Genomic DNA, 15633 nt, shown 5'->3' with positions numbered 1-15633 from the left:
CCCATAACCCAGAGACTGGGAGTACCGGTACTCTCTTAACACAAAGGAGAAGACCCGGTACTCAATTGGAGAGCACGGAGAAGTGCCGCTACTCAGTACCGGTGAGTACTGGAAAGTCTAGTCTAGTCTGGAAATTTGTATTGCGCAGAACATATCACATCCCGTGAGGGAGTCTCATGGCAGTATAGACCCGTTACAACGCATCTTTTACAACTACCTACTATTACAACGCATCTTTGACAACGCATACCATTACAACGCATTGCGCTGGGGGGCGCTCTAGGATAGGGAATAAGTATAATTTACTATCCAACACCTTCCCTAGTGTCCACGGGGACTGGAGTTAGAATAGTAAATTATACTTACCACTATCCAGCACCTCAAAGCGCTATGCGTTGTAATGGTATGCGTTGTAATGGTCGCGTTGTAATAGTAGGTAGTTGTAACGGTATGCGTTGTAACATGGTACATCCCTCATGGCGCATGCGGCAGTCCCAGAGAAAAGAGGAGAAATCCTATAAAAGGCAAGACCTAGCTGAAAAGCCATGTTTTCAGCAATTTTCGGAACCTCATGTGCTCGTCCTCTGAAGTACACAGCAGAATTTGTACTGGCCCATTTAAAGTACTGCTTTCTGGACCTGTGGAAGGATTCTCAGCGAAATACCTTCTGCTGTGTACTTCAGAGGACTGCTTTGCTGCACCTGGAAGGGCTGCTCTACTGCCTGATTCTGCCTTTAAGACTCAGAGGCCTGCCCTGCTGACTGAACCCAATATCATTGCTGGAACCCTAGACAGACTGAGTGGCTTCTAGGGCTAGTTGGCTGCCCTGCTCATCAGAACCTCAAGAACAGTAAAGGCTCCAACCATCTTGAACGCGCAACTTGACTCAGCATGAGTGAATCCTCCAAGTGGTGCCTCTCGAGTCCTGAATTCTTGGAAGAGGCCCTAAAGGATGAAAGGTGCTCTGAGAACCGAGAGGAGACCGGAACCTACCTGCTCATTGATCCGCCCTGGGTGAGTCACCACAGCTCCTGTGATGTTCTTCTCCGCAGCAGCAAATCCTGTTCAGTGGCTCGACGCAGAAAGGGTATCTGGCCTTGAGGAGCTCTTGTCGGTTACAGCTTAGTCCCTCTGGAGATTTTCAACTTCCAAAAAAGAGACTAAGTCGAAATGTAGAAATCTTCATTGCAACTTTGTCCATCAGCTGCCAGACAATGACGCCTCCTGCTTGAGATCGCCTGCAGCCTTGTTCAGCTGAAGTTTACCTTCTCAGATATGTTTCAACTAAATGTCTTCTTAGTCCAAAGGTAAGCTCAATCCAGGCCCAATCCATTCCTTGTAATGATGCATGCTTCATTGCGGTCGGCAATAACTTTCGACTTTGTCCTAGTCTCACGCAACTAAATGTCTGCAGTTGGTGCTTTGTTCTTTGTTCTTTTAGGTGCTAGTTCTCACATTAAACTATTCAAAAATCATAACTCCGGTTCTACTGATTGGAGTTTTCTCATCTCATTTTGTTGTCAAATAATGTATTAAAATGTACTCTATATGTTCTACATTTGTGTGGGATATTTTTTCTTGTGTTATGTTTTCACTTTATTGCTGTTTGTGAGCTGCATAAATGTTTTACACATTGCCTCTAAATTAAGCCTGACTGCTTTTGTGACCAGCAACCAGAGGGTTACAGGGATCTTTGAGATCCAATCAGTAAGGTGAGGAAATATTTGGGGCTGAGACAGTCCTCCCTGCACCTACTGGGCTACACCTTGTGTTAGAAGAAATGTGGAGCCACCACCTCTTACATCAAGTGACTCTTATTCCCTCTCTTTCCAGTCCGTCCTGTACCTGGTCGTTTGCTTCTGAGCCGAAACTTCAATTTGTACTGTCGTTCAGTTTGGAGTGACCCTGCCTCCCCCAACTTCAACAAGTAAGTGCCACCTTCGCAATATCTTTTGCATGCCTCCCAAATGCCTATGCTGCCTGACCCTGAAATGTTGTATTAGCATGGCCATCTATGTACATCTCCTCTAGGTCAGTTTCCTTGAGGTAATTGCATGATGACAGTATGGGTGGTTGTGTTAAGAGGACAAGTGAGGTAGTTTGGCAACGGCAGAAGTGGTTGTATTTTGAGGACTGGGTTTTCTGCAATGTCTGTGGTTTTCTTAGGAGGACTGAGGAGGTTACAACACATGGGTTGACGTAATTGTGTATCGAGGGCTAGTGTGGGCATGCGTCAGTCTGGGATGGTGGTGTGATAGAGGCTTTGTATATTTGTGTGGCAAAGGATGGTGAAGTTGTTTATTAGTGGTTCTGTGGTTGTTATATGTTGTGTGTGGCTGTGTAATCAAGACTGCTATGGCAATGCAATAAAGGCTGGGATGGTTTAGGCTGTAGTGATTACGAGTGCGGAGATGACTTCCTAAGGAGGGCAGGATGGTTTTCAGACACCTAGACCATCACTGTACAGGAACAGTTGTATACCTTCTGAACACTGCTGACTCCAATTAACACACCTTGCTGCAGGCCCATATTAAAGGAGACTTCACTTTCTCTCCCATGCCTAACCTTATATCACCCCTGAACTATGCTGCCCTTCCCATTAACCTCCATCACCCTAGACCTTCCTGATACAGCCATCCAATCGGCTATATTGATCATTCAAGAATTACTCAACGTCTGTGTTCCAGTCACACTAAGTCACCCTGTGAATTAAGTGGTGTTCGTTTGCCGTAATTATTCAGCACTACTTATGACTAGAGCACAGCTTTCCAAACTTTTCATGTTGGTGACACACCTTTTAGACAATGTTCATCTTGCGGCACGGTAATGCGCAGGAGCGTGCCCGAACCACCTAATGAGGGTTCAGGCAGTTGTCCCCCAAGAAAATCTTGAAAAAAAGTGGGCAAATGGTGCATTTTCAAGCAAATTTGAGAAAGCAGGAAGGTTAATAAAGCAATTGTGAATCTATTCTAACAAAGACAGTGACTGGCAAAACTGTGTGTAAGCAAGGTTAGGTTTGTGCATGTTCCTTCTGGGAGTGGCACAAAGACTACTATAAGCAGCACCAGGCAACATAGAGGCGCACAGGAGCCTTGTTATGAAACGTTTCCGGATCCTGTCTGGCCTCTGAGGAATATTATCAAGCTAAGAAATATATGTTTAGAATTATCCACCAGAAGTAAGGGGCTAGTAAATTAAAATCTTGCCCCCCTCTCGTCATAGCAGAACAAACAAAAAACCAACTATATTAATTTGACAAATCCCCAAAGCTTTGAAACATTCTATTTTAAAGGCATTTTCAAATGTTAAGCAATGTATTTATACAACACTATTCTGGATTTTCTCTCAGGTGTGTCACCATGGCATATGCCTGTGCAAAAAATGACGAGAAGACACACAACACCATGGTGTCCCGGTGTCTGGTTTAGCATACCAAGCCATATTAATCTCTACCCAAAGGTGGAACGGTAGGGGAAACATGGGAATCGGTGGAACAGAGGCACAGTAAAGTAAGTGGACCCCATGAAAGCAAAACTAGACCAGTCAACAACAGAATTACAAGCAACAAAATGCAGCAGTATGACTGATTTGCTGGACTATTTGCCATGGAGCGAATAGGCTAGAAAAGTAGATTGGATACATCACAAACTGCTTTCAAAGATATGGAGGGAGCAGAATGCAGTCAGGCAGCTTAGAAGCTCTCTAATATGAGTCACAAAATAATCATAGGTAATGAACAGGAAGTGATAAAACGTCACAGTCTCTCTGTCTCCCTCCCTCTGGCTGTCACCTTCTCCTTTCCTCTGTCTCCCCCTGACTGTCTCCCTCTGCCTCCCTCCCTCTGACTCCCTCTCTCTCTGACTCCCTCTCTCTCTGACTCCCTCTCTCTCTGACTCCCTCTCTCTCTGTCTCCCTCTCTGTCTCCCTCCCTCTGTCACCCTCTGTCTCCCCCTCTCTCGCTCTCCCTCTCCGTCTCCCTCTCTGTCTCCCTCTCTGTCTCCCTCTCTGTCTCACTGCCTCTCTGCCTCGGTCTGTCTCAGTCTCTGTCTGTCCCTGTCCCTGTCTCTGCCTCTATCTGTCTGTCCCTGTCTCTGTCTGTTCCCGTCTGTCCCGGTCTCCCTCACTCTGTCTCCCTCGCAGTCTCTGTCTCTGTGTCTGTCTCTGTCTGTCTCTCTCTCTCTGTCTCCCTCCCTCTCTCTCTCTGTCTCCCTCCCTCTCTCTCTCTCTGTCTCCCTTCCTGTCTCCCTCCCTCTCTCTTCCTCTGTCTGTCTACTTCCCTCTGTCTCTCTCGGTCTGTCTCGCTTCCTCTGTCTCCCGCTCTTCGTCTACCGCTCTCTGTCTCCTTCTGTTTCCGTCCCTTTGTCTCCCTCCCTCTGTCTCCATTCCTCTCCCTCCCTGTGTCTCCCTCCCTCTCCCACTCCCTCTCTCTCTCCCTCTGTCCCCCTCCCTCTCCCTCTGTCTCCCTCTCCCTCTGTCTCCCCCTGTCTTCCTCCCTCTGTCTCCCTCCCTCTGCTCCATCCCGCTGTCTGTCTCCCTCTGTCTCCCTCTCCCTCCCTTTGGCTACCCTGGACTCCCTCCCTCTGTGTCCCTCTCTCTCTGTCTCCCATGGTTTCCCTCTCGCTCTGTCTCCCTCCCTCTGTCTACCTCTATCTGTCTCCCTCGCCCCCTCTGTCTGTCTCCCTCCCCCCCTGTCTGTCTTCCTCTGTCTGTTACCCTCTGTCTCACTCCCTCTCTCCCTCCCTCTGTCTCACTTCCTCTCTGTCTCCCTCCCTCTCCCTCTGTCTCCCACGGTTTCCCTCTCTCTTGTCTCCCTTCCGCTCTCCCTCTTTGTCTCCCTCCCTCTGTCTCCCCCTCTCTCTGTCTCCCTCCCTCTATCTCCCTCTGTCTGTCTCCCCGTCTGTCACCCTCTGTCACCTCACCCCAGCTTTGAGGAAGATGTAAAGGGCTTTTCTGAGAAGACCATGCCACATTAGCACTCAAGTGCCGCATTACGAGAAATCATCAGTGCACGTATGTTTAAAAATCTAATACTTTGGGATATGATTACATTTGTCATCACAGGGTAAACTCTACCAGGTGTGGATGTCGGCATCCTTTACTATCTGCAGGGGAAGTTCAAAATACTGAGGCGTTTATTTTATACTTTCAATTATGTAGTACTTACCACACCACACTCTCTTTTATACAAGGTGTACGATCTTATTACCAAGCTATTTCATACTGTTCGAACAGTAAAAATTTAGATCTACAGCTTATGGAGGTCGTTAGGAGCAAGCTTTACACCTGTAACGAAATCCTTGGAGCTGTGAACAAAGATGCAGTGCAAATATAGCTTCTTTAAAATAAAAAGCTATGAATTTAATGTAATTTATGAGGAACCGTTCGTGCATGCATTGTGTTGGTTACAACCATGTCATCGTTCATCAAGCTACTTTACCTGTGACTAATGTTACTTATAGATTCTACTATGGAGGGCAGGACAAGTGTGCATGGGTGTTTTTAGCTTAGTCATTTTAATTATCTATACAGTAAAGAATTAACTTAAATAGCTTGTTTGATTTTTTTGTGGGTGGCCGGCAGGAGCACTGTGGCTGTGCCAGGGCTCCTCTATTACATTACCTTGGGACACATTGCCCAAAGGGTCTATGGTATGGTTAACCTTCACAGTCTGTGGAGCAGTCAAAGGCCACGATATATACAACAAGTTCCCGGGCACACACATAGCCGCACCCGGGTACTTCACAGGTCTTTAATAGACCTTTTACTTGTTAATGAGGCTTTCTTGTGATTCGTCCGGCCCCCGTAGAGCAGAGTGTCTCGGAGTCTGCTCTGTTGCGGCAGACTCCGAGACACTCTTTCAAAGGAATGCCTAATTAGCAGCAGCTGTGCTAAGTGCCCGTTAATACCAGTGTCATCCCGCGACACACCCACCATTTGCAGGCAACACAGTACTGTGTTAGGATACACAGTTTGGGAAGCTCTGCGCGTCAGTGCAGTATTTAGCTAACTGAGCATCAAAATGCTAGGACACAATAATTAGTGTGGGGACAGCAACGTTTTAGTGCTTTGAATGGCCCTATTCGAATGAGAGTTCTGAAGATGATCTCCCTAGGCCTACAATTCGGTAGAGTGTTCAAGGTGGTCCTTTTAATTAGTTTTCTTAAGTAGATGCAACATTGGACTATGCTGCAGACCTCAATGCTAACCTGGAGTAAACCTCATTTTCTAAACTGATTTAAACATCCAGGCTCTCATTAATTCATGGTATAACATCCGCTGGCAAGAGCGATATTGGAATCAAATCCAGCACTTACAAGATCATAACAGTATGATTTACCACACTCACTTAGAAGACCTTAACACTGTGACACACCACACACACACACACACTATTCGCCAGCCCTGCAAAAACCACATAGCACACAACCTCCATCATCACAGCTAGCAGGAAAAGCATAACAGTATTAAGGCCTTCAAATCCAACACCAGACCCTAATTTTGCTCCAAATTCAGTGCCATAAAAAAATCAGAAAACACTTGAGTACTACCAAAACAACGACCCAATCATCCCATTAATTCTACCATGCAATCATAATGACCTATCGAACTTCCTCAAAACATATACACCTCTTATTAAGATGACATCATCCCTGCAAGCCCTGGGGCTTCTGTTGAATGTTGCCAGTGCCTTGCACATCCAAGGCATCATCTCTGCCCAGTAAAGAGATTGGACTGGTCCCTCTGTGCTAAACAAAATCCAACTGCAACCCTTTTGATCTTTCAGATTATCACCCTGTCAATCACTGATGTTTCCTCAACAGAATTATTGCATATGCCGTTGACATGCACCTGCACAGGAAAATCAACCAGCATTGACAAAGCCAGTAGGTCTCGTCTATGTGAGATCTATTGACTTCATCAATTCTTTAGGTCTCGACTATTCTATCCCGCAGGGATAGATAGGCGAGTATATAGTAGGCAGTTCGAAAACTCTACCAAACTTGCGGATCGCGTACAATTCATGTGAGCTATGCACGTGCACGCCATCGCCAGCCACGTCACACCACCATTTGTCTGTGCCTCGCATCAGACTTCAAAGGCTGCCGCTCCGCCACCCCCGCCACAGCAATGCAGAGAGCTTGTTTCCCTTATCGTCCTCCATGCACTTTCACGCGCTCTGTACCTCCGTCCCTCCCCTATTCCATGGCCTCTTGTCTCTTCGTGTCCTTCTCCCTTTTGCTCTCAATGTCCTAAACTTCTCTATACCTCGCCCTACCCTTCCTCCTCCGCTCCAGCCATTCTGTATCTCTGTGCGGTTTTGATTTTTTCCCCTCCCAGTGAAAAGCCCACCTCTGTTCCCTTCATTGTTCTCCTCCCATGCCTAGCCCATCTTGAGAGCTGCAGATTGGCTGTTTTTTTTTCTTCCAAAGATGTGCCCATCTGTTGGTGTGCTGCACATCCCCTCTCTCTCTCTCAGCCTCCCCTCCTCCGGCTCCTTAACCCTCTCATATCTCACAATTCCATTCCAGGTTTTAGATTCCTAACTGGTTCAGTGGAAGCGTTTTCTTTTTTATACGCGACACGAGAAAATTATTCGACATTTTCACTAAACAGGAGTAATATCGCTCAGCATTACAGGAGACACAGGCGGAACCACAGCAATGGATAAAAGTCTGCTGCCTCTTGTCTCTTCGTGTCCTTCTCTTTTTGCTCTCAATGTCCTAAACCTCTCTATACCTCGCCCTACCCTTCCTCCTCCCCTCCAGCCATTCTGCATCTCTGTGCTGTTTTGACTCTTCCAATCCCAGTGAAAAGCCCACCTCCGTTCCCTTTATTGTTCTCCCCCCATGCCTAGCCCGTCTTGAGAGTTGCAGATTGGCTGTTTTTTTTTCCAAAGATGTGCCCATCTGTCGGTGAGCCACATATCCCCTCTCTCTGCCTCCCCTCCTCCGGCTCCTTAACCCTCTCATATCTCACAATTCCATTCCAGGCTTTCGATTCCTAACTGGTTCAGTGGAAGCGTTTTCTTTTTTTATGCGCGACACGAGAAAATGATTTGACATTTTTACTAAAAAGGATTAATATCGCTCAGCGTTACAGGAGACACAGGCGGAACCACTGCAATGGATAAAAGTCCGCTTTCAACAGTGATGTTTGCACCTATGCACATGCACAGCACTAAGTACTTGGAAGATACAATCTGGTCATGTCGCCCAAATCACATGACCACTATCTCTAAACAAAACATTTTGCCGGTTCCAAGACTCTCAGCCGCTCTCGGCTCCATTCCCGGCTGCAGTGTCGACGGTGTACTGAAAATTGATGGAGTCGCTCTGTAGAAGGTGATGAGGGCACCCTGTGTCTTGCATATTGCACAGCTATTTATTGGCAGTAGGATAACTGTGGCCCCTCCCTCTGAAGGATAGGGGGGTCATGAAGGACCCCCCCCCATAGGCTGCAAGGGCCTGCATTCCGCCCCTGCCCAGCTACAGAGAAAGAAGGTGGGCAGTAAAGGCGCATTGTGCCATAATGCAAACAAGGTGCTCGCAATCCCCCATTCCATGCCTTAATAGTAGAAAAAAAACAGCAATGAATTCCTGTGGAATGGCCCATCAACTGCGCTTGCTGCACTATTGATAGCTACCTCGACATTGTAAAGGGGCTTTTCAAAGTGCTACCCTGGTTTTCCTGGTTGCAAGCTTGCGTACATGTGTGCCTGAATGCGCGCAACGCCAGATTGCTCCATGTCACCGTGTTGTGCCCCTTCCCCCCACGCATTCCCAGCCCTTTGATGCTTCCGCCGCACTCCAATTGCTCCCCTCTCCTGTGGCGTTTGTAATCCTGACCCCTCAACCTCACACTGTGCTTGCATCTTTGTTTGACTAATAAACCCCAATGCTTGTTGTTCTTCGCTACATTGGCGGTTGATTATAACTTGCTTTTAAGATAGCACCAAATGCCGCAGTTTGCTTTTTCTCAGCGCTAACCAGTAAGTAACTTGATTTGCTTTGTCCAAATTCACCCGTGCTCAGTATGTTGTCATTTGAAAGAAGTGAAAAGCTGAGCTGCCATTCTTTGTCTAACCCACATCGACTTTTTGTGCACTCGAGGCAAAGTTGTCAGGGCGGGAGGCATGAATGTGTTCACAATCATGTAAAAAAAAGAAAATCACTTTAAAAACAAGCATTTGCAATGCAATAGGGCTCGCATTAGTAAAGTTTGAGGGATTAGTATTGTAAATGACAAATTTATTGTTTATGTTTTTGTTTTGAAATTTTGGAAATTAATAACTTTGTCATTTACAATGCTAATAGTGTTAACTTGTGGAAATGTGACACCTATAGCATTTGTAATCCGTTGCTTGTGCTACAAAGGGCCGATATAACAGCAAGTTTAAACATATGCAACAGAAGCAATGAGTGAGAGTTACCACGGACAGCAGGACGACGGCGGGGGTGAAAGGAACTACAGACAGCAAGAGGAGGGCAGGCCTTCGGCCGTGACTAAGTGACAGCGGGGGTGGGGCAGCGAAGCCTTTGATGTGCCAAATGCTGCTGGGAAACCGAGTTGGAGCCTCGGCGTAGGCTCAGCATCCTGTGATTCTGATCAAATCACTTTATCTCCCTGCGGCTACCACACAATGAAAGTGTCCTTGTGTAACATAACTGGTGCTCATGTGAAGCGCTCCAATACCTGCTCATTCCACTTTCCTCACTGCATGCTCTAATCGTTAGTTAAGGCCCCTAATTAAGCGTTGACACTCAATAGTCGTAAATGATGAGCCTGCAGCAGAAAGCAACAACGCTTAATCAATGCATTTAATGTAATGTTGGGAGCGTGACAGCCATCAAGTTGATCCCACTGTGGTGTACAACAATTGGGACACGCCCTCAGCAGAAGCTCTCCTGACACAAAGTCTAACTGAGGAGAGGGACGGAGAAAAAAAGAGGGCGACAACACTGCCACAGTCATAATCTAGCAGTATTACTGACCATTGAGTCAGTCAATAGTTTCATTTCCATCACTGGCCTACTGTGCATTTTCGACTCCTAAATCGAGAGAAGGACAATAATCTTTAATGACGGGCTCCACGGTGAATAATGCTTCAGTTTTTACCATTTACATCCTGCACACTTTAAGCTAAGCGGTTTCCTAATGCTTAATATCAGGTTTTCTAATTTCCCAAATGATTAGTCTGCATAGCACTGATCTCAGAATGATGAAACTGTGACCTTTGACCCCCAGTGTACACACTGCCTTTGCTCAGCCCAGTCAGTGAGTGTGGAACGCCGCTGCTGAGACAGACCTGTGCCGGGAAAGACACTCTGCAGCAGGGCGCCCGTCCTAAAGACATACGAACGGCTGTAGAGTGCCCACGGGCGCCACAGGAAGTAAAGCTATTTTTCACGCTGAGAACGTCTAGTTTTATGTTTATGCAAGTCTGACCACGTAGATGAATGTGTTTATACAACTCGAATACCTTTTTATTCAGGTCTCTTGTTTGCGAGATCTGAGCATTGAAACCCTTCATAAATGTGCTATTAAAACTCAGTGGGTTGAGCGCTTGTTGCCTACACATCGCACTGCTGAATATCCAGGTGAGCCTTTCATTCTAAAACATCCATGAAATGAGCCCAGGTTCAAATGGGCGACAACAAACGGCTACAGAAATGTTCTTTTGAGCATGCCGTGGTAAAAGCCTGATGTAAAGAACAGTTTGTATGATTAGAAGGAGTGTCATTCTCACCGCTATGGCGGGCGGTGCTGCTAGCGGTTTCCTGCTGGTACTTTGTTTAACTGGAGTCAAAGCAGAGAAAAATCACATTTCTCAACCTATTAAATCTCTGGCAGCGGAGACTTGAGGCTTTCTCTTGACGTTACTTTTCTCTGACACCTTCAGGTAAAGTCTGCGCTATATAACATCGCATAAATAAAGAAAAATACGAGGGAGCGTGAACTGTGTGAATTTATATAAACAGGCATCAATAAAATACAATACAATAAATACGCATGGGCCGGCTGGGAATTTATATAAACAGGCATAAATAAAATACAATAAAATAAATACGCATGGGCCGGCTGGGCCTGGCATGGCCTGAGGCAGAGGCTGGTGTCGGCCTCAGTTTGCCTACCTTTTGAAATGCGGGCCCCGTGTCTCTTCGAGCCAGGCCATTGATGGATTCCAGACCTTGCTTTATGGCTGCTTTCTGCTCATGCGAGTTAGTGACTGTGTGCGAAGCGCGATGCGCTTTGAGAGTGTGTGTGTGTGTGATTGTGGGCGCCCGCCCAAGCCAGTTTTTCCCGCACACGAACACACAGGGAGGCACGGCCTGCGGCCGTGAATAAGTGACGGCGGGGGGCGGCATAAATAAAATAAATAAAATACAATAAAATAAATACGCATTGGCCGGCTGGGCCTGGCATGGCCTGAGGCAGAGGCTGGTGTCAGCCTCAGTTTGCCTACCTTTTGAAATGCGGGCCCCGTGTCTCTTCGAGCCAGGCCATTGATGGATGACAGACCTTGCTTTATGGCTGCCTTCTGCTCATGTGAGTTAGTGACTGTGTGTGAAGCGCGATGCTCTTTGAGAGTGTGTGTGTGTGATTGTGGGCGCCCGCCCAAGCCAGTTTTTCCTGCACACGAACACACAGGGAGGCACGGCCTGCGGCCGTGAATAAGTGACGGCGGGGGCGGGCAGTGAAGCCTTTGATGTGCCAAATGCTGCTGGCAGGGGGAAGGATCGGGCAAGCTCATCCACGAGCTAGTGAACTGTTGGGAATCCTCCTTGAGGACAGCCAATCAGCTGCCTGAAGAGAGCCTTTGGGGAAAGAAGCAGATCAGCGACATAAGAGCTCCCCCTGTTCTATTTCTGCGAAATAGAAAAGGGACGAGCCCTAAAAATGCCCAAAAAACACTGCAGAGATTTAGAACTGTTGTACCAGGGTGAACATCTGCATTTCAACCTCTCTGCACCTCTATATCTCTCTACCTCTCTACCTCGCTCTCTCTCTACCTCTCTCTCTCTCTCTCTCCACCTGTCTCTCTCTCTCTAACTCTCTCTCTCTACACCTCTCTCTCTACCCCTCTCTCTAACTCTCTCTCTACCCCTCTCTCTCTACCCCTCTCTCTCTACCCCTCCCTCTCTACCCCTCTCTCTCTACCCCTCTCTCTCTACCCCCCTCTCTCTCTTCCTCTCTCTCTCTCTACCTCACTACCTCTGCACGCCTCGCACTGCTGCACGCCTCGCACTGCTGCACGCCACACACTGCTGCACGCCACACACTGCTGCACGCCACACACTGCTGCACGCCACACACTGCTGCACGCCTCACACTGCTGCATGCCTCACACTGCTGCACACCTCACACTGCTGCACACTGATGCATTACTCACAGTGCTGCATGCTGCACACTGCTGCATGACACAATGCTGCACGCCTCACACTGCTGCACGCCTCACACTGCTGCATGCCTCACACTGCTGCACGCATCACACTGCTGCACGCATCACACTGCTGCACGCTGCACACTGCTGCATTACTCACAGATGCATGCTGCACACTGTGGCACGCCTCCCACTGCTGCACGCCTCCCACTGCTGCTCGCCTCACACTGCTGCACGCCACACACTGCTGCATGCCTCACACTACTGCACGCTGCAAACTGCTGCATTACTCACACTGCTGCACGCCACACACTGCTGCACGCTGTACACTGCTGCATTACTCCCACTGCTGCATGCTGCACACTGCTGCACGACTCACACTGCTGCACGACTCACACTGCTGCACACCTCACACTGCTGCACACCTCACACTGCTGCACACCTCACACTGCTGCACGCCGTACACTGCTGCACGCCACACACTGCTGCACGCCACACAATGCTGCATGCCACACACTGCTGCACGCCTCACTGCTGCACGCCTCACACTGCCGAAAGCCACATAACACCACCACATCACTCAGGAACACCACCATATCACTCTAGGACACCACCACATCACTCTAGGACACCACCACATCACTCTAGGACACCACCACATCACTCTGGGACACCACCACATCACTCGGGGACACCACCACATCACTCGGGGACACCACCACATCACTCGGGGACACCACCACATCACTCGGGGACACCACCACATCACTCGGGGACACCACCACATCACTCGGGGACACCACCACATCACTCTGGGACACCACCACATCACTCTAATACACCACCACATCACTCTAATACACCTCCACATCACTCAGCCCAACCACATGCACGCCACACAATGCTGCATGCCACACACTGCTGCACGCCTCACTGCTGCTCGCCTCACACTGCCGAAAGCCACATAACACCACCACATCACTCAGGGACACCACCATATCACTCTAGGACATCACCACATCACTCTAGGACACCACCACATCACTCTAGGACACCACCACATCACTCTAGGACACCACCACATCACTCTGGGACACCACCACATCACTCTGGGACACCACCACATCACTCGGGGACACCACCACATCACTCGGGGACACCACCACATCACTCGGGGACACCACCACATCACTCGGGGACACCACCACATCACTCAGGGACACCACCACATCACTTAGGGACACCACCACATCACTCAGAAACACCACCACATCACTCAGGAGCACCACTCAGGGGCACCACCACATCACTCACGGACACCACCACATCACTCAGGGGCACCACCACATCACTCAGGGGCACCACCACATCACTCAGGGACACCACAACATCACTCGGGAACACCACCACATCACTCGGGAACACCACCACATCATTCGGGGACACCACCACATCACTCAGGGACACCACCACATCACTCTAGGACACCACCACATCACTCTGGGACACCACCACATCACTCTGGGACACCACCACATCACTCTGGGACACCACCACATCACTCTGGGACACCACCACATCACTCTGGGACACCACCACATCACTCTGGGACACCACCACATCACTCTGGGACACCACCACATCACTCTGGGACACCACCACATCACTCTAATACACCACCACATCACTCTAATACACCTCCACATCACTCAGCCCAACCACATCATCACTCAGAACCACAACAGCATCACTCAGCACCACAACAGCACTGTCCTTGCTTGCTACCAACAAGCTTTGCCATAGCCAATAGGACTCGCATTAGGAAAGTGTAAGCTATTGGCTTTGTGAATAACAATGCTATTAATGTATATATTTTCAAAGCTAACACATATTAAAAAATCTCATTTACAATACCAATGGCTCACACTTTCCTAATGCGAGACCTATTGCACCGCAAATGCTTGTTTAACATGTTGCATAATAGCGGCAGCTGCTGTGCAACATGGCTTAAAGTGAAGGAAAAAAGAGCTATGATGTGGTAAGTTTTGAATGCATCATAGTGCTTTCTTTTTCTTTACCATAAGCCATGTTGGCACAGCAGCCCACGCTGCTATGCAAAAACCTTTACAAAGCCAATTGTTTTTTTTACGTAGGTGAAATCTATTGTTAGATCTGGCATCTTTTGGCATGTTACCCCTGTCTTTTTGCTTTCTGACCTCCTGGTTTTGACTCTTTTTTTGCTGGTATAGTTTCTCTGCACACTTTCTCATTGCTGTTCAGTGTTAAAGTACAAGTGCTCCTGTTGTAAATTGTATTATGGATTGATGATACCATGATTGGCATATTTGATTTACTGATAAGTCCCTAGTATAGTGCACTGAGAGGTTCCAGGGCCTATAAATCAAATGCTACTAGTGGGCCTGCAGCACTGATTGTGCCACCCACACGAGCAGCCTCGCAAAGGGTTCTCAGACCTGTTACGGCAGTGTCTGCATGCAGTTTTTACTGCCATGTCCACTTGGCAAGTGCACCCACTTGCTAAACCCTAGCTTTCCCTTTTATTACATGTGAGGCACCCCTAAAGTAGGCCCAAGGTACCTAGGATGCCTTTTATGTGAAAGGTAGGACATGTCCTGATAGTGAACTACAGTGTAATTCATTTTTTACTGTTAAAACGCTATCTGGCCCATAAGATAGAATGGGGAGTACTTGGTAACATTTTACGAGTATATCTTTCCATTGGGACAAGATTGAGAAATCGAGTCTAGTATGCCTGAACTCAGGATGTAGAAATGCATCTTTTAGTAAAGATGATTTTTATGTTCTGTGTTTGAAAATACCACTTTTAGAAAGAAGGTCTTTTCTTGCTTAGCCATCATGTGTTCCTCTTCTGGGTTGTGGATTGATTGTTTGGCGAAGGAGTGACAGGGTCTGGGGATGTACATTCTCTTCAAACAGCCACTGGGCGAGTCAAGGTGTGCTCTGCCTTTCCTGGATGAGTCAGTAAAAAGAAGGAAGCATAGAAAGTAGTGTAGATTGCTATTTGGGACTATCCAGCCTCTTATTGAGTTTCACGAATCAAATTCTCCAAGCCCAGTAGAAGTACCTGGAGGTAGCACAGGCAACTTGCTCCATTGTGTCACATCTCATGAGCCTGGCATTCTCCAAATAGTGTAAAATGCCCATTAGTCTACAGATAAAGGCAATCCACCTCTTTTTTGGAGTCCAATAACCTGGGCAAAAAAAATATA

General features: G+C 47.8%; 1 protein-coding gene across 1 annotated transcript in view; it reads left to right on the top strand.

Annotated features, from left to right (window-relative positions):
* CIROP (ciliated left-right organizer metallopeptidase) overlaps positions 1-15633 on the top strand; it is a 163787-nt gene that overhangs the window by 8359 nt on the left and 139795 nt on the right. The window contains exon 2 of the mRNA XM_086920427.1: positions 1834-1927. Coding sequence (XP_086776553.1) covers positions 1834-1927 — 94 coding nt within the window. The remainder of the gene's footprint in view (positions 1-1833; positions 1928-15633) is intronic.

This window comes from Lissotriton vulgaris, chromosome 5 (assembly GCF_964263255.1).
Source record: "Lissotriton vulgaris chromosome 5, aLisVul1.2, whole genome shotgun sequence".
NCBI classification, from domain to species: Eukaryota; Metazoa; Chordata; class Amphibia; order Caudata; family Salamandridae; genus Lissotriton; species Lissotriton vulgaris.
The sequence above is the reverse complement of the archived record's forward strand: the minus strand, read 5'-3'. Positions and strand labels throughout refer to the sequence as shown.